This window comes from Ranitomeya variabilis, chromosome 5 (assembly GCF_051348905.1).
Source record: "Ranitomeya variabilis isolate aRanVar5 chromosome 5, aRanVar5.hap1, whole genome shotgun sequence".
In the NCBI taxonomy this organism is placed as follows: Eukaryota; Metazoa; Chordata; class Amphibia; order Anura; family Dendrobatidae; genus Ranitomeya; species Ranitomeya variabilis.
The window spans coordinates 657332839-657349908 of record NC_135236.1 but is presented as its reverse complement, the minus strand read 5'-3'; the positions used below and the strand labels follow the sequence as shown (position 1 = coordinate 657349908).

At 42.6% G+C, this 17070-nt stretch overlaps 1 protein-coding gene across 2 annotated transcripts in view; it reads right to left on the bottom strand.

Moving 5' to 3' along the window:
* The window catches only part of ABTB3 (ankyrin repeat and BTB domain containing 3), a 195651-nt gene that overhangs the window by 86217 nt on the left and 92364 nt on the right, over positions 1 to 17070 (bottom strand). Inside the window, exon 2 of one of the 2 annotated variants that reach the window (XM_077266486.1) lies at positions 6586 to 6735. The exons of the other annotated variant lie outside the window; for it this stretch is intronic. Coding sequence (XP_077122601.1) covers positions 6586 to 6735 — 150 coding nt within the window. The remainder of the gene's footprint in view (positions 1 to 6585; positions 6736 to 17070) is intronic. 2 annotated transcript variants of the gene reach the window in all.

The following is a 17070-nucleotide window of genomic DNA, read 5'->3' as shown; positions in this document are numbered from 1 at the left end:
GAGTCGCCAACTAGAAACCATAAAACACATAGAGCTCCTCGTGCTCCCGATGGAAATCACGCTTTACGCTTTTTATTTCGTTGCTAACAAAGAGTGTAGCAGGGAATCCTGCCAGCTCAGGGGTCACTACAGAGCAGCTGGACCAAGGAAAATGTGCTATGAGCGGATGAGGCCGGGAAAATGATAAATCGCCTCATCGCGTATCTACACATGATTACGAGGCTGTTTTGGAGGTCGACCCATTGGACAGATCCTATGATTGTTAGCAACAGAGGGGCCTTTTTACCCGATTTTCTACCAGTCAGTCCATTTGTGCTGGTCTGCGGGATCACATGGTGTTTTCTCAATAGCATTGACTCAGATCATCATGTGCGAAACGTTGTTTTACTCGTGAAATCAAGGATACGGGACACCCTGAAGACATGAAACCAAAAGTCAAGGAACCTCAGCTGAAAGCTTGTCAGCTCTCGGACCCATCCAGTCTTATATTTTTATGTATTCTTAGCGGAGACGAACCCTGGTCCGGAGTCCAGTCCGGTCCACCATCTATCCTCCACGGCAACCGTTCTTCACTACTGCGCCCGGCAACCATGGCACTTACTAGGCCTCACCACGTCATGTGAGGCCTAGTTACTAGTTACTAAGCCTGACACGATGTCAGACTCATGACCTGCTTTGCACGTCCCGAAATCTGGACATGAAAGGGTCTCGTAAGATCTTAGGGACTTAGGAATACTGGGGAACAAATCGAAGGCCTCAGCTCTAGTTGATAGATTATTTAAAAGGGTTCTCCACTTAGGACCATCGTTATTTGTTATAGGTGTACCATGACATTAAGTTAATCACAAGGTGTCCTGGACCTGTAGAGGAAATCAGTCACGTATTCAGTTTTCCAACAGCGCCACCACAGGCGAAACTAATCATTACACAGCCTCTATTGATATCCTGTGTAATGCAGGACAAAACAGGTCCTCCAGAGAGGAGGACGCTCTTCGTAATGGCACTCTCCACCACCAAAATATAAGAATCATATGAACTAAGAATTTCATAACAAGTTGACTTTTTTAAGGTTTCTTTTATAGAAAAAAAATTGTATTGATGAAAATTAAAACCTGGATACTGACTGATGCCTTTTTATATACCGTTCTATATGTGATAAGAGTTCAGCTCTTGACCTGGGTCCATAACCACAGAGACCAGGACGGCTATGTCACAATATCGTATTATAGTCATAGCACGTGGCAACCTGCTATAACTGCTAGGTGCAGCCATTTTTAAAGGTCACAGTGAAGGTGTTATTTGCCATGCTGTAATTAAGATTTCCACCAATATCATATAGCTAGATGTCCTTCATGATATATTTTTACTGACCCTATGACGACCTACTGACACTTGCTATGGGGTCCAGTTTTAGGCCAAGTTGGATGGATCCCTTTTTTTATGGCTAGTATCAAACAAATATCATATCATCTGGTGCCAAAGCCCTTGAAGGCCATGCCCATCCACGCCAAATTGTTGTCCCCTCTAGATGCCAGAGCACAACGAAAGAAACCTGGAGGAAACACAAGCTTGAGGATCATCGAGGAGACTTGCCAACTCTTCCGGGAGTCCAGAACCTGTCCCCGTTATCCAAGGGGACCCTTCCATATTAACCAGTAACAGAGAAGGGTCCCATTTTAATTTTTTTCTCCGTTGCCACCCCACCTCTGTGTCAGCCTATGCCCACAAAATATTCTAGATAACTTCTGGTATCTTGAGCTGGTGGTCCTCCGAATTCAGAGAAGTTGGTACATAGGTTATTGAGGTCAAAATGATCTTCTGATATGTCATAGACCGAAATGAGGAGATCGTAATGATGATGTATCGAAGGACAATAAACCCTTTGGCACTACTTAAGAGATTTTCTAAAACCATTGGTAAATGATCCCTAAGTCGGATGGTGAAGGTCCTACCACCACTTTTGAAGTCTGAGCCTATTCCTACCTGTGTACTTAGGGTGTCCACTTTCTACTCAACCCATACCAGTAGCAGATGTAGGTTCCCTTAAAATGGACAACTATAATAGGTGGTTATTGGAAGTCACAAGACCCCAGAAATGTAAAATTTAAAGGAACATTGAAGGAAAATAGGGATATATTGTATTATGATCATTGGACAATTTAGAAGACACGAGGTGTTACACAGGAAATATGTGTTTTTCCACAATGTTGATTTAATAGGGGTCCAAAATTATGCAAAAATGTGAAAAGACGGATGTATAAGAAACTACTTACTACGAATATATTCATCTACATATTGTTTGTTCCACATGAGGTTACATGTAGGTGAACGGCCCCTTTAAGGAAGCGTGAATTTAATTCTACATATCCACTTCAATCCTTATATTAAAGCATTTTATGGCAACTATTATACTAAGTACTTACACACTATACATAGTACCTGCTGCATATATTTATGTATTAAGAGACAGATGTAAAGTTATAGAAAAAATAAAAGAAATAGGTTTAACTCTAATTAGCAAAAAAAGTCATTTCAAAGTACGTCAAATATAATTATATATATTATAATTTTTTTTTCAAATTTATTTTTTATTAAGAGGACAAATCTGTCACTTGCCATAAATATGTACGGTAATTTTATTATCTGGTGTAAACGCCGCTGTTCTCCTGAATCCGGCGATGTTTTTCTCTTGTTCCTGCGATTCTCCGTTCCTGAGATACGGCCTCCTCTTCCCGTTGTATAAATTTTGTCTTCTTAGACAAGTGGGCGTTGGTTCTAAACTTTTCTCTTCTTGAAGACCACACCTGGTTGGCTAAAACTAATTTTATACAGGGAACAGGAGGCCATATCTCGGGAACGGAGAGGCGTAGGAACAAAAGGAAAACATCGCCGGATTCAGGAGAACGGCGGCATTTACACCAGGTAACAAACAAATGACATATTTAGGACAAGTGACAGGTGTTCTTTAAGTATAGGACCTGAGGTAAGTATTTAAATCAGAAAAAGTAGGAAAATACTCATTTCTACTCTGTGTCTTCAGGCCTTGTGGTTAAGGCCCCCTCCAATATATCTAATATAATGCCCCTGAATATGCAGATTTTTCAGAAAATTAGGTGCATTGAAAAATGTAGTAGTGGCATTATAAATTATATTTCCTGTCATTCACACGTTGTCGGGAAAATAGCAGCGCAGAAGGCCATTGCTGCGGGACAGAAATCTGTAGCATTTCAGTTTATGCTGCAGTTATCATCACAAATATAATCCTAATTTTTCTAATTGAAATACTTACCTCAGGCCCTGTACTTAAAGGTGACCCGTCACTTGCCATAAATATGCAATATTTTTATCTCCTCTAATGGCCGCTGTTCTCTTGAATCCGGTGATGTTTTTCTTTTGCTCTTGTGCTTCTCTGTTCCTGAGATAGGACCTCCTCTTCCGTATAATTGTAGTCATTTTTAGACAACTGGGTGTGGTCTTAGCCTGTAAAGACATGTTGAGGACAACACCCACTTGGCTATTTACATACAGGGACCATATCTCAGGAACAGAGAAGCGCAGGAACAAAAGAAAAACATCGCCGGATTCAGGAGAAGAGCGGCATTTATACCAGGTAACCACAAAAAATAATACTCATGGCACGTAATAGGCGATATTTATATATATATATATATTTATTTATATTTTTATTTATATATATATATATATTTTGTAAACGCTTTAAAAAAATAGAAGTGATAGTTTATTTTTTTGTCAATTAAGAATATGCAAAGTGAGTGAACAAAAGAGAAATCTACAGTGCCTTGCGAAAGTATTCGGCCCCCTGGAACCTTTCAACCTTTTCCCACATAGTACGCTTCACTCATAAAGATACCAAATGTTAATTTTTGGTGAAGAATCAACAACAAGTGGAACACAATTGTGAAGTTGAATGAAATTTATTGATTATTATACATTTTTGTAGAAATTAAAAAACTGAAAAGTGGGGCGTTCAATATTATTCGTCCCCTTTACTTTCAGTGCAGCAAACTCACTCCAGAAGTTCATTGTGGATCTCTGAATGATCCAATGTTGTCCTAAATGCCTAATGATGATAAATATAATACACCTGTGTGTAATCAAGTCTCCGTATAAATGCACCTGCTCTGTGATAGTCTCAGGGTTCTGTTTGAAGCACAGAGAGCATCATGAAGACCAAGGAACACAACAGGCAGGTCCGTGATACTGTTGTGGAGACGTTTAAAGCCGGATTTGGATACAAAAAGATTTCCAAAACTTTAAACATCCCAAGGAGCACTGTGCAAGCGATCATATTGAAATGGAAGGAGTATAATACCACTGCAAATCTACCAAGACCCGGCCGTCCCTCTAAACTTTCATCTCAAACAAGGAGAAGACTGATCAGAGATGCAGCCAAGAAGCCCATGATCACTCTGGAAGAACTGCAGAGATCTACAGCTGAGGTGGGACAGTCTGTCCATAGGACAACAATCAGTCGTACACTGCACAAATCTGGCCTTTATGGAAGGGTGGCAAGAAGAAAGCCATTTCTCAAAGATATCCATAAAAAGTGTTGTTTAAAGTTTGCAACAAGCCACCTGGGAGACACACCAAACATATGGAAGAAGGTGCTCTGGTCAGATGAAACCAAAATCGAACTTTTTGGCAACAATGCCAAACGATATGTTTGGCGTAAAGGCAACACAGCTCATCACCCTGAACACACCATCCCCACTGTCAAACATGGTGGTGGCAGCATCATGGTTTGGGCCTGTTTTTCTTCAGCAGGGACAGGGAAGATGGTTAAAATTGATGGGAAGATGGATGGAGCCAAATACAGGACCATTCTTGAAGAAAACCTGTTGGAGTCTGCAGAAGACCTGAGAATGGGACGGAGATTTGTCTTCCAACAAGACAATGATCCCAAACATAAAGCAAAACCTACAATGGAATGGTTCACAAATAAATGTATCCAGGTGTTAGAATGGCCGAGTCAAAGTCCAGACCTCAATCCAATCGAGAATCTGTGGAAAGAGCTGAAAACTGCTGTTCACAAACGATCTCCATCAAACCTCACTGAGCTCGAGCTGTTTGCCAAGGAAGAAAGGGCAAGAATTTCAGTCTCTTGATGTACAAAACTGATAGAGACATACCCCAAGCGACTTGTACCTGTAATCGCAGCAAAAGGTGGCACAACAAAGTATTAAGTTAAAGGGGCCGAATAATATTGCACGCCCCACTTTTCAGTTTTTGAATTTCCACAAAAATTTTAAATAACCAATAAATTTCGTTCTACTTCACAATTGTGTTCCACTTGTTGTTGATTCTTCAGCAAAAATTTACATTTGGTATCTTTATATTTGAAGCATGATATGTGGGAAAAGGTGGAAAGTTCCAGGGGGCCGAATACTTTCGCAAGGCACTGTATATGAAATCAATATTTGGTGACCATCTTTTGCCTTCATCAGTTTTTCTAGGTACTTGTCACTTGCACATAGTTTTTGAGGAACTCAGGAGGGAGCTTGTTCCAAACATCTTGGAGATCCAACCAGAGATCTTTTTTGGATGTCGTTTGGGCAGATCCCTCTTTTCTCTTCATGTCATCGCTTCCTGGACTCCTTGTTCTTCTTTACGCTGAAGATAGTTGATCGCATTGGCTGTATGTTTCAGGCTGTGGTCCTGCTGCAGAATAAATTTGGAGTCAGACGCCACCCTGATGGCATTACATGATGGATAAGTAACTGCCTGTTTTCCGCAGCATTCAGGACACAAAGAAATGGCCAACATTGAGGACCGTAGACGCAGTGTTCTGCCAAAGAAAATTAGTGCAGCAGATGAAAGACACATCATGCTTACTTCCCTTCAATATCATCAGATGTCCAGCAGTGCCATCAACTCAGAAATGGTAGCAACCAATGGAGCCCAGTTTAACCCTTCTAGTGTTCAGAATTGGACTTCATGGGAGTACTGCTGCCAAAAACCCTACCTTCAAGGCGGAGTGACTCAAGTATGACAACATAGGAACTGGGGTGTCGAAAAATGTGAAATATTTAGCTGTAGCAGTTTGTTCCCAAGGGGTGGGGGCGGCACAACAATGAGTGTCTGCAAATTTGGGGCTGAATTTCTGAGTTGGGGATTTCGTCAGCGTTAATGGTGTCCTCAATGGCCAGAAATACACGCAGATGCGTATCCATCATGTACCGTAATACCACCAGGGAGGACTCTGATTGGCTCCAAATTTATTGTACAGTAGACAATGACCTCAAACATACAGCCAATGTCTTCAAGGACAAGCAGTCCTGGAAGTGATGACATGGCCACCACAGAGCCCTGATCTCAACATCATCCAGGCTGTCTGGAGAGACACAAGCATCATCCACAGAAGATCTGCGGTTAGTCCTGCCAAAATGTTTGGAACAACCTCCCTACCGAGTTCCTTCAAAAACTGCGTGAAAGAACAAGAGTATCTAGAAGAACTGACGCTTGCATATATTGTAGTTACCGTGGCTGTCTCCCACGGAATATGAAGTAGTGGAAGACATGGGGAGAGGGGAGAGGAAGAAAGAATATTCACAGACTGGTACTTACTGAGCTCTGCAATACTTCCCACACGTGTGGCAAGCAAAGACTGCTCTATAGTCCTCAGTTCTGATTGGCTAAACATCTGTACATCACCTGGTTTATTTGGTCTTTGGTGATCTCTATGGAGGTTCAAACTGTCTGGAAGGCAGAGGACTCCTGAAAATACAAAACCAGAAGAAATAAGATTGCTGCGCTCTTTCCCCTTACAAGATAAAGGTCAGCTAATTATGGTTAAGGGCTTCCTATTGACGTAGTGACTACCTCAGAGAGACTGTTCCTTCTGAGCTGAGCAACGTATCATCATCGTAATTAACTGAAGGCCTTGATTCCACCTGGAAGATCTCCTCTCATAATCTAGATGACTAGTCCCATAGTTGCTCAATTTAGAAAGAACAGCGCTCAGAAACAATGCATATTTGATATTATGGGGAAATATAGATATAGCAGAGCCCATTTCTGTCATGTAACCCAATAGTAGCTTAAGCATGCAGCAAAGTTACTTGCCGGACTATGTAAAATCATCAAAAATGCGGCAAATGACAAAATCAGCTTTGCTATATCTGACAAACCCAGTTTTGCTCAATCTGTTAATTCCTTAAAGTGGACCTGTAACCAGATCAAAAGTGGCTAGCTTTTGCTCCTACTTTATTTCTGCCGCTCCCCTGAGTATTGCGTTTTTTGTTTTTTCAAAATCCGCCGCATGGTTCCAGAGATATGAGCTTTTTTATTTGGTGCTGATTTTTATCGACTTAAGAAGGGGGCGGTACTAACAGGGTAATTATGCAGCGCAGCCTAAAGACACGCCCCAGAGGATCCTGTGGACAAATAAATAGCTCATATCTCTGCAACGGTGTGGCGGATTTAAAAAAGATAAAAATAAATAAAAACTGAATAATCAGGGGAGCATTAGGAATGAAATAAGATCAAACTCTCAACACTTTTGACTTGGTGATAGATTTTTTTTTTTAAATTTGCCCTCACCAGAGTAGCAGAAACTCGGCTCATCATCAGGGATACACATTTAGCCACTCCCACACTATTCTGGTGGGTATATATCATGGTGTAATGTGCAACAGTGTACTGTAACCCATAACAACTAAATTCTGAAATGTATGGTTGGATGTCATCAGATACAACACATTCGCAAACATTACACCATAAGGCAAATTTTACAGGGTTCTCTAGTAAATATGGTGCAGCCAATTTTACACCAATTTTACCATATTTACGCAATAATAAAAGCCCCCTTTAAATAAGACCCGTCCCTTGCCATAAATATGTTTTTTTTTAGCAGGTGTAAATGCCGCTTGTTCTCCTAAATCGACGATGTTTCTCTTTCGTTCCTGTGCCTCTCCATTCCTGAGATATGGCCCTTTCTTCCCTGATTATAAAACTTGTCAGCCAAGTGGGCGTCGCCCTCAATTCTTCACCATGATAGTGTTCTAGATGACGACGCCCACTTAGTTAAAAATACTACATTTATATGCAGGGAAGAGGAGGCCATATCTCTGGAACGGAGCGGCGTAGGAACAAAAGAAAAACATCGCCGGATTCAGGACATTTATGGCAAGTGACAGGTCCTCTTTAAATAAATGTTGTCATTTTATACATAAGTGGTTAAGCCACAGCAATCATTAGGCAAAATGCATATTTCTCTCCATCTCCACATCTGGAAAATCAGACAGTCCAGTGCCACAGGTTGATCTCACAGATGTAGGACTAATGGAATTTTCAGCACAAATTCCATTAAACCAGAACACTATGTTATATATTAAAAAGTATCACCAGCCCGTGCTCCTGTCATATTTATTTTAGTAAATGTGTTCCTTCTCAGATATCTAAGTCTAAAACATCCTTTCTTAGTACTTTTTGTTGTGTTGTTCCTCTGTTGCTCTCCCTGGAAGAGTATGAATAATCTGACAATTAGGTGTTACCGGTTGGGTGGGACGGTTATACTCTTTAGGGACATTCCCCCTCTAAAAAAAGGTAATTTTAACAAACAATTTAAATATTTCCAGGAAGTATAACAGAGGAAAGTTGCCGTGCAGCGTTCTAAGACGTGACTCTCTAGAACGGTTAAATCCTCGCTGTTCTCCCGAATCCGGGGATGTTTTTCTTTTGCTCCTGCGCCTCTCCGTTCCTTAAATACGGCCTTTTCTTTCCCATGTATAAATCTAGTCTTGTTAGCCAAGGGGGTGTGATCCTCATGAACACACCCACAAAAAAATAAGGATCACGCCCCATTGGCTAACAAAATTAAATTTAAAGAAGGGGCCATATCTCAGGAACGGAGAGGCGCAGGAACAAAAGAAAAACAACGCCGGATTCAGGAGAACAGCGGCATTTACACCAGGGGAAAAAAAAAATTACATATGGCAAGTGACAGGTCCTATTTAAAACCAAATTTGTGCCAAAATTACAAAATCCTGCCCAGTTCAGTCTTTATGTGTGGATTTTTGGCTTGAGTTTCTGAAGAAATATCTGCAGAAAATCTGATCCATATGGACTTTGGTTTATTGGCCATATAGTGCCTAGATAACATTTGCCAAAAGGCACCCAAATAATACTACCCTACCAAACTAGCTGCATTTCCATAAATTCAGGCACCAATTGGGGGATCAAGATGATGGTACCATGGCCATCAGGACCAGTACCCCACTTTCTACAGCTTTAAGTCGGACTCCCCTTGTGACTACACAGTCGGCCAGGCAAAACGATGAAGGAGTTAAAGCCACATCCCACATAAATCCAGAAAAAAAAAGAAATCCCTTATCTTCCCAGTGGGGCAGGAATCAATGTTTATCCGCAGTGCTGGTTACATAACATAGCCGCTTACACGTGGACCGCCCGTGTGCAAGCATTAACCGGAGCGTAAGCACAATAATGGGAAAAGGCTCAATGTGGATGATACAGCGGGAGAAGCAGAGTACAAACATGCACACATAGTACACAGCGATGAGAGGGACAGTAGAAGTCATATGTCATATGAAATGTCGATGATGTGCTGTAAAATTGCCGAAATAGGTGCAAAACCAAAAATGGCGGCACACTGGCGATCACATGATCGCTGCCGGTTCAGCAGCTGAAACCGTTGGTTAATCGGCTGAGGGCCACTACTGGAGAAATGTGGTATTGCATGGTTGGGCTGAGTCCTCCAGAGCAGCTCCAGATCTTTGCTCCATATTCCATATGACATCCACTGAATAGGAGGTGAGTAATGCTTCATTTCCCCTGTGGTGGCGCTGCAGCAAAATTAAACACTTCTTTTCAAGGTTTCACTACTGATTACAGCTGATCACTGGTGGTCCCAGAATGGAGGCCCTTTGTGATAAGCTCATTGTCAAGGAAAACGTAGTCCCATTAATTCAACAACGCAGAAAATAATATTTTTTGTTATTTTATTATTACTATTATTATTATTTATAACAATAATTATTAAATGAAAAATAAATATATTTTGGGGTTGCTCCACTAATACATCATCAATCACCTATCAGTAGGAGAGGTGAGAATTGTATGATTGCTGGTGGTCCGGCAATCCAGAGAGCAGGGTTCCCAAAGTTCTGTGTGTGAATGAAGTCATATTGCACATGCAAGATTACTGCTCCGTTCACTTCTGTGGGAGAGGTGGTCACGCAAGCACCCTACCACACCCATAAACTAAAGTTGGCGTGAATCAATTCACAGGACTAGTCCATCAGCCACGTCAGTAATCTGCGACCGTGGGACAGGAGCCGTGAGAACCGCCTCTTACCTCTTGGTATCGGCGGCTTTTTTTCTGCATAACTGGCCTGGCGTGAGGTCCCATGTACATTACACCGCTAAAATGACGTCACGTCAGGCTGGTCGCCGATGCCAGGAGATAAGAGGCGGCTCTCACGGCTCCTGTCCAGATGCCAGACATTGTTGACATGGCCAATGGATTGGGTCATGTGAATCGACCCACCAACTCTACCACTGACACTTAGAAGTGAAAGGAGAGGTGGTCACACATGTGCACTACTGTTCCAGTCACCTAGCGGTCTTTGGGACCCCTGTTCTTTGGGAGATAAGAGGCGGTTCTCACGGCTCCCGTCCATCTGCCAAATATTGTTCACAAGGCCGATGGATTGGGTCATGTGAATCGATCCACCAACTCTACCACTGACCCATAGACGTGAAAGGAATGGTAGTTACACATGTGCACTAGTGTTTCAGTCAACTAGTGGTCTTTGGGACCCCTGTTCTTGGGGAGATAAGAGATAGTTCTCACGGTTCCTATCCAGCTGACAGACATTGTTTAAGTGGCCGATGGATTGGGTCATGTGAATCGCTCGGCACCAACGATACCACTGACCCATAGAAGTGACAGGAGCGGTGGTCACACATGTGCACTAGTGTTTCAGTCACCTAGCGGTCTTTGTGACCCCCATTCTCGAGGAGATAAGAGGCCGTTCTCACGGCTCCCATCCAGCTGCCAGACATTGTTGACGTGGCCTATGGATTGGGTCATGTGAATCGACCCACCAACTCTACCATTGACCCATAGAAGTGAAAGGAGCGGTGGTCAGACATGGGCACTAGTGTTCCAGTCACCTAGCGGTCTTTGTGACCCCCATTCTCGAGGAGATAAGAGGCGGTTCTCATGGCTCCCTTCCAGCTGCCAGACATTGTTGACACGGCCGATGGATTGGGTCATGTGAATCGACCCACCAACTCTACCATTGACCCATAGAAGTGAAAGGAGCGGTGGTCACACATGGGCACTAGTGTTCCAGTCACCTAGCGCTTTTTGGCATCCCCGTTCTCGGAATCGCTAGTGCTTAATCCCATCAATCATACATTTATCACCTATCCTGTACGTAATTATTTTAATTGAGAAAACAATTCCATCAGTGCAAATTACATAATCCGTGCTCCATAAAAATAATCCCAAACTCAACTCTGGAACCACCGAAGGGTCTCGGGTTTTGAGGGTCGAGATATGAAATGACCCATTTATAAAGATTTCTAACAAAAAAAATAAAATATATTAGGTAGCAAAGCTAAAAAAATAATAAATAATGTAAGAGAGAGTTGAGCAGAGTCACACGAACTACATGTTATTCTATCAGAGGCCGCCGTAATCCCCTTTTAACGCACCCTTCTAAGGCCTATTATCAAACGCCTGACAATGCATTATAGGCAGCAGGTATCTAAAATACTAAACACCCGATGACAATGATGAATGGGACCGCTGCAACATAAAAGGACTCCCACCCTAAGACTTTAGAAGCAAATATCTGATTTGCAAAGTAAAAGCTTTGAACTCTTCAGTCTCTTTAATAAAACTCTCCTTTTACACAAGGGTTTGTCCAACCCCCGTTATTGTACTGTATTATTTTATGTTAGTGTTTTATACTCACTTTTTGTTTTCATTGTGGGGGTCGTAAAACTGAAGCTGAATAGAAAATACTTTTTAAAAAAATCTCTGCCGAAACAACAGAAGCACCTGGTGTATTGATGACAGGTTAAGTTAAACTGAGACCCTATTCTGCTCCAGTTTATTTCAAACATACTTAAAGGGGGTCTCTCGCCAGGTTTTTGACCCCTAATCTGAGAGCAGCATAATGTAGAGACCGAGACCTTGATTCCAGCGATGTATCACTTACTGAGCTGCTTGATATAGCGGTTATAAAATCAGTGTTTTATCAGCAGGAGATTTTCACTAAAGGACCTCTAGTCAACTGCTCTGTGTAACCACGCCCCCACCACTGATTGGCAGCTTTCTATGTACACTGCACATGGGCCAATCAGAAATGTGGGCGGGGCTACACAGAGCTCATCAAACAGAGCCTCTGCTAGATCTGCACCAGGCAAAAAACGGGATTTTATCAAAACTGTACCAAGCAGTCCAGTAAGTGATACATCGCTGGAATCGGAGTCACTGTCGCTACATCATGATGCGCTCAGATGAAGTAGCAAAAACTTGCTGACAGATTCCCTTTAAATAGGGTTTTCTTAGCAGCCGTCTTCCACTAACTTGTTTTCCGTATTAACAATCGAGAACATTCTCTTCTTTGCATTTGAGTAATAAAAAATAAGATGCGGAATCTTACAAATCAGCCAAGAACAGAATGTTTCTGAATCTCCACGAGACCTAACCTACGTACTTCCTAAAGCCGTGTAGAACAGTGATGTAACCACTCTCTATTAATCACTCTTATCTGGAAGGGATCCACCTATTTTATTTTAAACATGCGGAGGACTGAATGACGGCAAACAGGATGCATTTATGTATTAATAAAAAAAAAAATATATATATATATATACCGCCTCTTCAATTTCTGCTCGATTTCTTCCAAGAATAGTTCTGACAGTTACGGTTTCCAAAGAAAATGATTTAATTAATCTTACAGTCATGGAATAACAACACGATGGGCTTTTTATAAGAAAACCACACAACAGTCACCGATAGGCAGGTGGCACACTAACAGTGAGACACCTGCCTATCTAGGCCTATCCTAAGTTTCTTTAAAGAGGAGCTGTCACCACTTCAAAAGTGGCCAGATTTTCCTCCTTTTTTAGTCCTGCTGCTCCCCTGAGTATCCTACTTTCGTTCTTTTTTCAAATCCGCCACACGGTTCCAGAGATATGAAGGCAGGATCATACAACGCGACGCGTTTCAGCTCTATTCAAGCCTTTTCCAAATATACATAGGTTTGAAAAAGGCTTGAATAGATCCAAAATGTGTTGCGTTGTACGATGCTGTCTTCTACGGAATAACCTACAATAATTTATTCATGAAAAGTGAGTGCCAGTCATGAATAAATGATTAAAGCTTATTTAGCAGAAGACCGCATTATGCAATGTGACGCGTTTCAGCTTTATTCGAGTTGTATGATGCGGTCTTCTACTGACCAAACTACAAACATTTATTCATAAGTGAGTACCGGACATGTTTGCCTTGAAAGAAGGAGACTGCCTTAAAGCAAACCTGGCTGCAGGATTTTGATAAGTAAACTACATGCATTGTCAGGTTGATGCTGTTACACTGATTAAAATGGTACTTGGGGTGAAGAAATCCATCTTGTGGTTCTTGTGTAATCATTGTTAGAAGTTTTCAGTTAATGAGAAGCTCGTGCTCCAGGGTGGGACTGTTGGCAGAGTCTTATCTTCCTGCTCTAAGCCAGCGAAACCAAGGAAAGACCTGCCCACAGGCCGCCCCGAAGCCAAAAAATATTCCTCATCATAGAGGCAGAGAGAGAGACAGACTGTTTGTGGTTCGGGTGGCCTGTGGACAGTTCTTTTCTTGGTTTCTCTGGCTTGGAGAAGGAAGATAAGACTCTGCCTACAGTCCCGTCCCGGAGCACGAGCTTCTCATTAACTGAAAACTCTTAACACTGATTACACAAGAACCACAAGATGTATTTCTTCACCCCAGGTATCATTTTAATCAGTGTAACAGCACCAACCCGACAATGCCTGTAGTTTACTTGTCAAAATCCGGATGACAGGTTAGCTTTATCTACTAAAATGAGAAATAAGGTCAGACAAATTGAAACAGCTGGAGGGCACTTTTAACTTTTCCTGCTGCCCCGAAGCAAAAAAATGTTCCTTATCACAGAGACCGAGAGAGAGACTGTTTGTGCTTCGGGGTGGCCTGTGGACAGGTCTTTCCTTGGTTTCTCTGGCTTGAAGCAGGAAGATAAGACTCTGCCTACAGTCCCATCCCGGAGCATGAGCTTCTCATTAACTGAAAACTCTAACACTGATTACACAAGAACCACAAGACGTATTTCTTTACCCCAGGTATCATTTTAATCAGTATAACAGCACCAATCCGACAATGCCTGTAGTTTACTTATCAAAATCCGAATGACAGGTTAGCGTTACCTACTAAAATGAGAAATAAGGTCAGACAAATTGGAACAGCTGGACAGCACTTTTAACTTTTCCTGTCATCTTGTGCAAATAGGTGGTTCTCATTACTAACTTCCCCCCTCATCTCACAATTCCCCTGATATCCTCGTTGGGGACCTCCACTATGAACACGGTGACGGCTGCCACTATTGGTTGTGACCTTCAGAAATTCATCATCTGCAGGACTAAGATAATGGCTGAATAGAAAACGTAAAGGCTCCACAGAGGAGGACGACCCTCAAAATCACAGGAAAGGTCTTGCTAATCCGCGGTAATATCTCATGCCAGAACTCGCGAAATTCCTTCTGCCTCTGCAAAATGGATCCGACTGTTTTTGGCACAGATTTAGCATGAGTTAATTAAGATTAGTGGAAACCTGCAGTTCTAAAGAAAACGTCTATTAAAAGAGACCAGATGAGTTACCGCAATCCACATATTATGTGGGGGCTAATAGAAACTTTGAGGGCATAATGGGCACCATTGTCCTACAAACTGGTACAAGATAAACACCCCTAACGTTGCAAAGTGTCTGAGTTTGGAGTCACGCCAGGATTATCTTCAGGCCTTCAGATTACAATATCGCACTTATAATTTTCTCTTATTGGATAGAATTGAAGGCAGGACATTATTTTGCTGCATATATCTTCAATATGTGATACAAACAACAGTCCTAATTTATAAGATAGCGCCACCAAGAGGCTGAGCTTTAGGAGAACCTACATGAAAGATGCCCATACAAATTAGAAAAAAAATTGACTGACCAACCATCTCATGAATGGGGATGTCCCGATGAGACATGTTGAGTGAAAGAAGGATCAGGCATGTTGGATTTTAATATGTCCAATCATTTGTTATCACAACAGATGATTTGCAGTCACCGGTGTCTGTCACAGGCTTACTCCTCTCTGCTCCCACCGATTTTAATAATTGAGGTTTTGTTTCCCAAACTTGAATGGAATGATGGTCACACACACTACTGCTCCACGTATGGTCTATAGGACAGGTGGAAACAGCCAGGTTACAGTCTCAAGAATTGACGGAAGTAATGAAGCCAATGTCAGGTGGAGATAGCTGAGCTAATGTCTATGGTAAAGGTGGAGATAGCCAAGCTACAGACTATGGGACTGACAGAGGTAACTGAGCTATAAGCTATGGGACTGACAGAGGTAGCTGAACTACAGGCTATGGGACTGACAGAGGTAGCTGAACTACAGGCTATGGGACTGACAGAGGTAGCTGAACTACAGGCTATGGGACTGACAGAGGTTACTGAGCAATAGGCTATAGGACTGACAGAGGTAACTGAGCTATAGTCTATGGGACTGACAAAGGTAACTGAGCTATAGGCTATGGGACTGACAGAGGTAACTGAGCTATAGGCTATGGGACTGACAGAGGTAGCTGAACTACAGGCTATGAGACTGACAGAGGTAGCTGAACTACAGGCTATGGGACTGACAGAGGTAAATGAGCTATAGGCTATGGGACTGACAGAGGTAACTGAGCTATAGGCTATGGGACTGACAGAGGTAACTGAGCTATAGGCTATGGGACTGACAGAGGTAGCTGAACTACAGGCTATGGGACTGACAGAGGTAACTGAGCTATAGGCTACGGGACTGACAGAGGTAACTGAGCTATAGGCTATGGGACTGACAGAGGTAGCTGAACTACAGGCTATGGGACTGACAGAGGTAAGTGAGCTATAGGCTGGGACTGACAGAGGTAGCTGAACTACAGGCTTTGGGACTGACAGAGGTAGCTGAGCTACAGGATATGGGACTGACAGTGATAGCTGAGCTACAGGATATGGGACTGACAGAAGTAACTGAGCTATAGGCTATGGGACTGACAGAGGTAAATGAGCTCTAGGCTATGGGACTGACAAAAGTAGCTGAGCTATAGGCTATGGGACTGACAGAGGTAGCTGAACTACAGGCTATGGGACTGACAGAGGTAGCTGAACTACAGGCTATGGGACTGACAGAGGTAGCTGAACTACAGGCTATGGGACTGACAGAGGTAGCTGAGCTACAGGCTATGGGACTGACAGAGGTAGCTGAACTACAGGCTTTGGGACTGACAGAGGTAGCTGAACTACAGGCTATGGGACTGACAGTGATAGCTGAGCTACAGGATATGGGACTGACAGAAGTAACTGAGCTATAGGCTATGGGACTGACAGAGGTAAATGAGCTCTAGGCTATGGGACTGACAAAAGTAGCTGAGCTATAGGCTATGGGGCTGACAGATGTAACTGAGCTATAGGCTATGGGACTGACAGAGGTAGCTAAGCTATAGGCTATGGGAATGACAGAGGTAGCTGAGCTACAGGCTATGGGACTGACAGAGGTAAGTGAGCTATAGGCTATGGGACTGACAGAGGTAGCTGAACTACAGGCTTTGGGACTGACAGAGGTAGCTGAACTACAGGCTATGGGACTGACAGTGATAGCTAAGCTACAGGATATGGGACTGACAGAAGTAACTGAGCTATAGGCTATGGGACTGACAGAGGTAAATGAGCTCTAGGCTATGGGACTGACAAAAGTAGCTGAGCTATAGGCTATGGGGCTGACAGATGTAACTGAGCTATAGGCTATGGGACTG